This window comes from Oreochromis niloticus, linkage group LG4, assembly GCF_001858045.2.
Source record: "Oreochromis niloticus isolate F11D_XX linkage group LG4, O_niloticus_UMD_NMBU, whole genome shotgun sequence".
Lineage (NCBI taxonomy): Eukaryota > Metazoa > Chordata > Actinopteri > Cichliformes > Cichlidae > Oreochromis > Oreochromis niloticus.
Window position 1 is genome coordinate 22,993,897 of NC_031969.2, and position 7,583 is coordinate 23,001,479.

Sequence of the window (7,583 nt, forward strand, 5' to 3'; positions counted from 1 at the left end):
AGCTGAAGGGAGAGAAAGAGAGAGGGGCCCGTATCGAGTGACACAGAATATAGTCTGTGTTTTCTCGGTGGACCAGAGAAGATGCAGTGCAAATGAAGCATGCTGCACCATGGCGGCCTCTGCTTTATCTTTGCACCGTGTCTCTGTGTGTTTGCATGAAAGTGAAATGACAGGGGCCTTTTTGAGGCTTCTGTTGTCTCATGGTTCCAATATGTTGGGAGGACTCCATCCACTAATTATTTCCAAAGATTACACTAGGATAACTTTAGCCACAAATTTTTCAAATGTATCTGTTTGTATGGTAACAGCATCCTGCTAAAATACAGAACTCATACTGACTTACAACACGTAAGCACTTATGTTTGATGTCTTATGTTTTTCAGCTTTGTTTATAATGAAAATAACCCTCTGTGGTGATTTCATTTCACTTCACGACAGGCTGTTCAGTGTGTCTGACCCACATGGCTAGGGCCTCCCCTTGTGTTTAGTGTGCAAAACTACAAATGAGAAGGGCACTCAGAGAGTGCATCTTCCACTGAGATTTTATATTTCACAGTTTCAAAGAAAGTGATCTGCAACATAAATTATTAGGTTCTTTTTTTAACCACACACAACCTTTCCACCAAGTAATGCAATTTGCCTTGTTGGTCTGTTTTTGTTTTGTTTTGATTTTTTTTTGTTTTTCAGCCCAGGGTTTCAGGTCACCTCTGGGCTGGAAGAAGCTCCAATATGGTTCACATTCTCTCTCAAAATAAAAATAACACAAAGTCCCAAAGAGACCAAATTTCAAGCTGGGGTATTATGTCCTTCTATTTACTGAATGCTACCACTTTCACCAATGAATAATGACTCAGGTACTACAGATACTTTAGGTTAGTAAGAGCTAAAAAGTTTCAAAAATAACCATACGTACATAAAAAAATGCTTTAACACCTTTAGCTGAACTATAAGTTATTTGACTTTACACATATTTACAAACACAAATCCCCCTCGGTTTTTGTTTTTGTTTTTTTTGAAATCTCAATACCATGACCGTGAGCACTTGCTTATTTGGGGGTCACTGTTGCTTTCATGTTCCACAAAGTCTAGTTCTCTCTCATCTCTTGCTATTTCTCTAGCTTCTTGTGTTCCTTCTTCCTGATGTTGCTATCTCTGGTCTGGCTACATATATCATTACGACCTGTAGAGGTTGTTCCTCTGCTGCCATGATTGGCGTCTCTGTGCTGTCTTTCAGTTCAGCTTTCTCGTGCCATTCGTAGGATTTCTCGAATGGTGATGCAATTCAGGGGCCTGTCCACCCATGATGGTTCCTCTTCCTGTTCCTCTTATTTTTCAGGGTTCTGCTGTTTGAGGTATTCACTAAACGCATGATCAGTTGTGGCCATCTTCCTGATACACTCACAGATCTTTGTTGTTTCATCCTGGATAATGGTTCTGACGTTCTGACACTTCCGCTTTGCATGCAATCTCAGAGAAGGAGCTTCCTTGTCTTGATGTCAGTGGCCTGCAGTGGAGACAGAGAATACTCTTGGTAAATCTCGCACTTGATGACAACTTGTACTTTAAAGTTGGCCTACAGTGTTGTTCGAAGTGTAAAAGTGGACGACGGGTCGATTAGAACTTCCTTTTTTTACACAAAGCGATCGAGAAGATTTTTTGAAGGTACGTGTCTAATATGCGAAAAGCCTGGGCTGGCCTTTATAAATTTTTGTGTGTATTTTAAGGCACCGCCAGCGATTAACTCGAAAAATAGTTGTCCTTGGTTAAATTTCGATTTTGAGCTTTCAAATTTCCTTGTACGAACTTCCTGCTTTAGGTTCGGTTGTCTTGGAAAAATGCTTACTAGAAGCTGCTTGATTTTCCCAATTATATTCTTCACCGGGAAATCATTAGGTAAGTGATGCAGCATTGTAAATACGTATTTCTTTATAACCAATATCTTATTTTCACTCTTTTTTTCTTCTCGCAACATCTGCGTCATCGTTTCCTGGTTCTTTACTTAATGTTTCCGTTTGCTTTTCATTTTCTTCTTGCTTAACTTTAAAATACAATTAACTTTACGGTTCCCTAATTACTGTCTCGCAGCATGTGATCAGATAAATGCTTCTTGTGCCGACATTAAAACCCTCGCTGGATTCACGTTCAAACATGGATCACATCCCGACGGAAGTAAGATTTATGTCTACGACAACGGGGTAGGTTGGCCTCTTTCAGACTTTAAGTGAAAGCACTTTAGGCTTCTCCCTTTCACAAATATTAACCATATATTGATAAGCTTGCGAAGTGAATGTGTAAACCACTACTTTATGTACAAAGGCAGCGAAACTTTCATCAGAGGGGGCAAAGGTACAGATATTATTTGGTTTTGTAGAAATACACAGATCTGTGTTAAATACGTAATATAAGTGTAAAGTGTACTCATAGTAAGAAAATAAAACGCAGGTCTTTGAATAATAAATAAATAAATATTAGTACATGTGAATGCAAACTTTTTTTCTTTTTCTTTTGCCTCCATACATAAACAGAACAATGACTATAGTCAGGGATTACAGTGGGATTCGGGAGATGGGGGAACCCTAAGATCACTTGTAGTGGCGCAGTGAGGAGAAAAGAATCACAACTCATAATAATTTCTAATTTAAGGTCCAGTAGATTTATAAATGATGCATAAATTGCATATATTTATTCCTCAAATCCCTGTGTGATAGATACACCAATATGATTGTCTTTTTCCCATCAGACTGGTTTAATGATTGTGGGTGTGCAGTGCTGGGGAACAAAAATTTCCCTCAAATGTGTTAAACGTAAAGTAACAAGCCTGTTTTGAAAATGTTTGGAGTGGACAGTACAGATGTTTGCGTTAAAATGTAACGAGTAAAAGTAAAAAGGTGTCAGAAAAATTAATACACAAAGTATACTTGAAAATTGTAACAGTATAATATAAGTAATAAGTATTTTGTACTTTGTTACAAAGTATTTGTACTTTGTTACTTTCCACCTTTGACTTTTTTTTTCTTTTTCTTTTCCCAACAGACAAGTATTGGCCATGCTCAACTGGAGAATCCACCCTCCTTTAAATTCTCATCTGAAGTTGTGCACATGGACAACAACTCAGTCACGACAGTGAAGTGCCGAGACATCATAATTCAAAGCATAGTTCCATATGGATTGATGAAGGTACTTGTATGAAATAAATCAGAGGAAGTCCTGTTTAGGGGTAAATCTAAAATGTTAACTCATTCCTCTGTTTCTTTTTAGGGAAAGCCTTTTGTCAAAGAAAACTGCATCTATTTCAAAACTATCGGTAAGGCAACCTATTTTTATACTAGAATACATTAATACATTTTTTCAAAATTTTTAAAAAATATGCCTCATGTTTACATAAAATACTGCACAAAATCAATCATCTCCTTTTCTTAAGCTGATGTCACAGCTCCAATTAAGACTGATCCCAACGATTCACAGGCGTTGCCGACCATCATCTGTGAGTGGATCCCGTGTGTTCATTTTATTGCTTTATTGCATAGCTGTTGTTAGTACTATAACTGGATGAGAATGAATTATAACTGAAGTGCTTTGTGTTAATACTGTTTACATTTTGCCAGTCATTCTAGGGATAATCGCAATCTTAATCATAATTGGGATTGGTCTTCTTCTTCTTCTCCGCAACTGGAAAGCACATCTGGAGTGAGTTCTATGGCCTGAAAAAACAAATTATTAATGCCATGTTACAGATTAACTTATATAATGTTTTGCAAAGATTAATAACTTTTTTATGCTTCTACTTTTTGTTCAGGCAGCAGAACAGTGAAGCCAGTGTTTCTGGGTTTATAATGTACCTACTGACTTGCCTCCAGAAGACAGGAGAGGGACAAGAAACTAGGTCAGTCTTACTTTTAACATACTGCATGTTTCCGCTTACCTGCTTACCAGAAAGTATGTGAATGTATTTATGTGTGTTTATGTTACAGGCAGTCAAATCCCCTTCAGTGCGTCCAACTTAACTTATAAAAATGAATGAATATTAAAAGTTAAATAGGGCCACATCATTGACAATAATCATTGTACTTTATTTAACACTTAATGTTAAATAAACTCATTTAAACTGGATGCCCATTGATGTCACCGGTGTTAATTTAGAAAATGCTTCTTTTAAGACCCGATGAAGGAAGTGAAGTTTTACCACAGCTTGGTGACAATGAATTTCTATCAGGCTCTAATTATTGCTTTTGTTTTGTATTTTTATTGTTCTTTGAAACTTTGTTATTTATTCTTTGCCATCCTTCTCTTCTACAGAGCTCCCCCTGGACAGGGTATAGATAATGAGCAAGGCACTGCACTTGAACGTGTAGTTGTTCAAAGGTTAGCCTGTCACTTTAGCAATAAAACATTATCCACTATAACCTTCTTTTTAATCCTCTTTCAGTCCAGACACTGTCTGTGTCTGTGCTTTCTTATAACAATGTGAAGTCTAGACTCTAATGTGCTAAAAGCTACCTTTGTCTGCATAGCACTGAGACTGAGGCTGATGTCAATACTCCTCAATCCCCCAGCGTGGACCGCAACTTGAGCACCGAGAGAATTCAGCAAACTAAAAAGTGAGAATGAGAATTGTTTTTTTTTGGTTTTTTTGTATTGTGCCTAGAGCCTATTTTGTTCTTGAGGTTTATGTCAAGTAAGTGTTGTTTTTTCTTGTGGCCTCCTTATCTATTATTTGTTTTGCAGTGGAGACATCAGTACCCACAATAATAGCAGAATCTCTCATCACCGCTCTATGAACAGGTACACTTTTGTCTCTGGTTGGGTGCAAGTTTCTATCTTATTTTTATTTTTCCCTTCAGTGTGTACTATTACATAACCCCTATCTCCTTCAGGAACTTGGGGAAAGAACCAGGAGGGGTGAATAGCAACAAAGGACAAAACATTAGGTAAGTCTGTGATGATTTAAATCAAAGCAGAACACATTTTTGTCTCTTGTTTTAGATCTTAAGAGATTGTAATAGCTTCAGTTCAGGCTGTTTGCATGTTATGATGATCAAAGGTGCTAGTAACATACAAAAATAATAACCAGCATACATTTAAACTGCATGCCATCATGCGTTTATAAAACGATGTAACCAACGGCAATAAAGATGAAAAAACAGACAGTTTTGCAACATTTATGCGTACACATACACCACTTTATAGAGAATTGAGTAGCTTACCCTGAGGGTTTATCACGCCCGTTTGATAATGGCTGTGAATGCTTCTTCATCTTCAGCGAACTGGAGACTGGAGGTGCTGCTGATAATCGTGCAGAACATGATGAGACTGAAGGACAACCACTGCTAACCAGTAAACGGTGAGACTTGCTTGCTTGCGCTGCCACTGCGCTCTCGCATTTTCCAATTTCCAGTCTCCTTCATACCTTGTTTAATTTGGCCTATTGCTGCTATATGTTCCACTCTCGGGACTAACTTTACTAACAGGTCTCTGCCTACACATCCCAAATGTCAAAAGGCCAGTCAGAACATCAGAGCTTGTCTGACACCCGCTCAGAAAGTGAGCTGTGCTGTAACTGGGAAGAGGTTCACGTCTTTATTCCTTCTCTTTCTGTCTCCAACACTGCCAGTTTTGACAAGACAGGTGAAGCTGGACCATTGGCGAACAAGGCTGGCTTTGACCGAAACCGAGTCAGCAGGTGCTCAGCTGTACTGGTGAGGAGGAAGATTCCTTTGTGCTTTTTTTTATTATATCCTCTTTTTGTTTTGTTTTTCTTAAAAGATGTTTTTTTTTCTCTTCTTTTTTTGTTGCAGAACACTGACGTGGAGTCACAAGAAGTACAAGAAGTAGCAACAGGAAGTAACCAATAGCAACAACAGCAATGATATTAATAATAATGATGATAATAATAGTAGTAGTAGTAATAATGATAATAATAATAATAATAATAATAATGATGCATATATTATTTTAATAATAATTATTATAAGACGTCACACTATATGTATGTTTGCTTGCATCACCTTTGGGATCAAGTCCAGCATTTTGCTTAAATGATTACTTTCAACCTACAATATTTTTTGCAAAGTACAAATTTGCAATATATTTTTAGCCGAATACTAGTTAAAAATAACTAATATAAATAAATTGGAAAAAAAATAAAATATATATATATAATATATATATATATATATATATATATATATATATACACATATATATATCACTGTGTTATGTGATTACATCACATTTAAAAGTATTTAATGTGCATATCTTTTTTCATTTGCATAAACAAATTTAGGCAATAATTCAATACAGCCCATCAGATAATATTGATTAGGGTCTCTCCTTTCTGACGAGCAATAATTATTTGCCAGATAATTGCAGTAACTGGCACAAACGGATAAAAGTAAAGTAACAATTGCATTATGGCTTGATGAATAAAATGGAAGACAGTAGATTAATTTAAAATACTGCACAGTGGAAGATTTCTTACTTGTTATTTTAACAGCTTGACTTGACCAAAGGATGGGTGGACCAAGATGCTAGCAAACATACCACATATACAACAGTGGGACAACACTATGTTAACATTATCTATATAATAAATAAGTAATAATATGATATATAACGGTATTATATAAGTATTATATTATAAATAATTATAATTAGTGGCTTTATTATGATAATTATCATAATACATAGCCTGCTCTCTGTCTTTTTCTCTATATATTCTTTTTTTGAGTTTATATTAGTTAGCTTTCCTTTCCTCTACTATCATTGCATGTTCTGTCGCAGTATCTATTCCCAAATTCTGAATAATAGCTTATTTTGCATTAGTTAATTCCCTGCAGATTTTAATCAGAAATTATAAGTTTCTTCCCTTTTTTTGGAAAAACTATTATCATTTTTGCATAGTTTAGTTTAAGTGTGATAATAGCCTTAACATTCATGTAAAAACATTATTTCTTGTCCTTCAAGTTTGAAATAAATTCTAACTTGGATTTGACTGTTTCATTGAGTTATTTTTTCCTGGTTTCCTATTCAAAGCAACACTTTTCAGCATTAAACCACAAGGGGGCAGTAAATAGTCACAAGTCCTGTGACACTGGGGTAACAGTAGCAATTTACAAGTTATATTACTTTTGTTGAGTAATGGCAACACAGTTAATGCTTGTGTATTTCAGATTGCTCTAACTTCCATCACCATCAAAATATATTTAGACGTATGACCTTTCTATGATCCGTAACTGTGGGTGGAGCTAAAAATGCTCTTCAATAGATCAAGCCTTCGTCACGGTGCTGTGGCAGTGCAGTCATTGTGGGTTTTTTGGATTGAACACTGTTTTCTAATATAGTGCTCTGATTTGTAATGAACCACTACAGGGATATTAAGCGCACTGCACTTCACTTGATAATTTAAGTGTTATATACTGTATGTTACAGCACTTAAACAACTGGTTGTCCCTGTGGCTTGATGTATGGTAGTAATTACACTAACGCATGAACACAGAGCAGTTCAGACTGAACTTAATACATCTCTTTTCTCTATCTCCCGGGATCTGCTGACAGCTGCTGTGAGTCTTGTTTTGTCAATATCG

The 7,583-nt window shown here is 36.2% G+C and overlaps 1 protein-coding gene across 3 annotated transcripts; it reads left to right on the top strand.

Annotated features, from left to right (window-relative positions):
- The first annotated feature begins 650 nt into the window (after positions 1-650).
- On the top strand, positions 651-5,873 carry LOC102079215 (uncharacterized). 3 transcript variants are annotated; one of them, XM_025906622.1, is made up of 15 exons: positions 651-1,352; positions 1,473-1,893; positions 2,086-2,195; positions 3,034-3,177; positions 3,259-3,304; positions 3,422-3,484; positions 3,606-3,687; positions 3,797-3,883; positions 4,297-4,362; positions 4,512-4,598; positions 4,726-4,782; positions 4,875-4,928; positions 5,261-5,341; positions 5,612-5,696; positions 5,796-5,873. In XM_025906622.1, the coding sequence occupies exons 2-15, from the start codon at positions 1,548-1,550 to the stop codon at positions 5,850-5,852; spliced, it is 1,365 nt and encodes a 454-aa protein (XP_025762407.1). In that variant the 5' UTR covers positions 651-1,352; positions 1,473-1,547; the 3' UTR covers positions 5,853-5,873. The 3 variants fall into 3 exon arrangements, with proteins under 3 accessions (XP_025762407.1, XP_005468744.1, XP_005468745.1); XM_005468688.4 differs by having other exon boundaries at positions 658-1,662; positions 1,817-1,893; XM_005468687.4 differs by having other exon boundaries at positions 651-1,893.
- Positions 5,874-7,583: the final 1,710 nt, after the last annotated feature.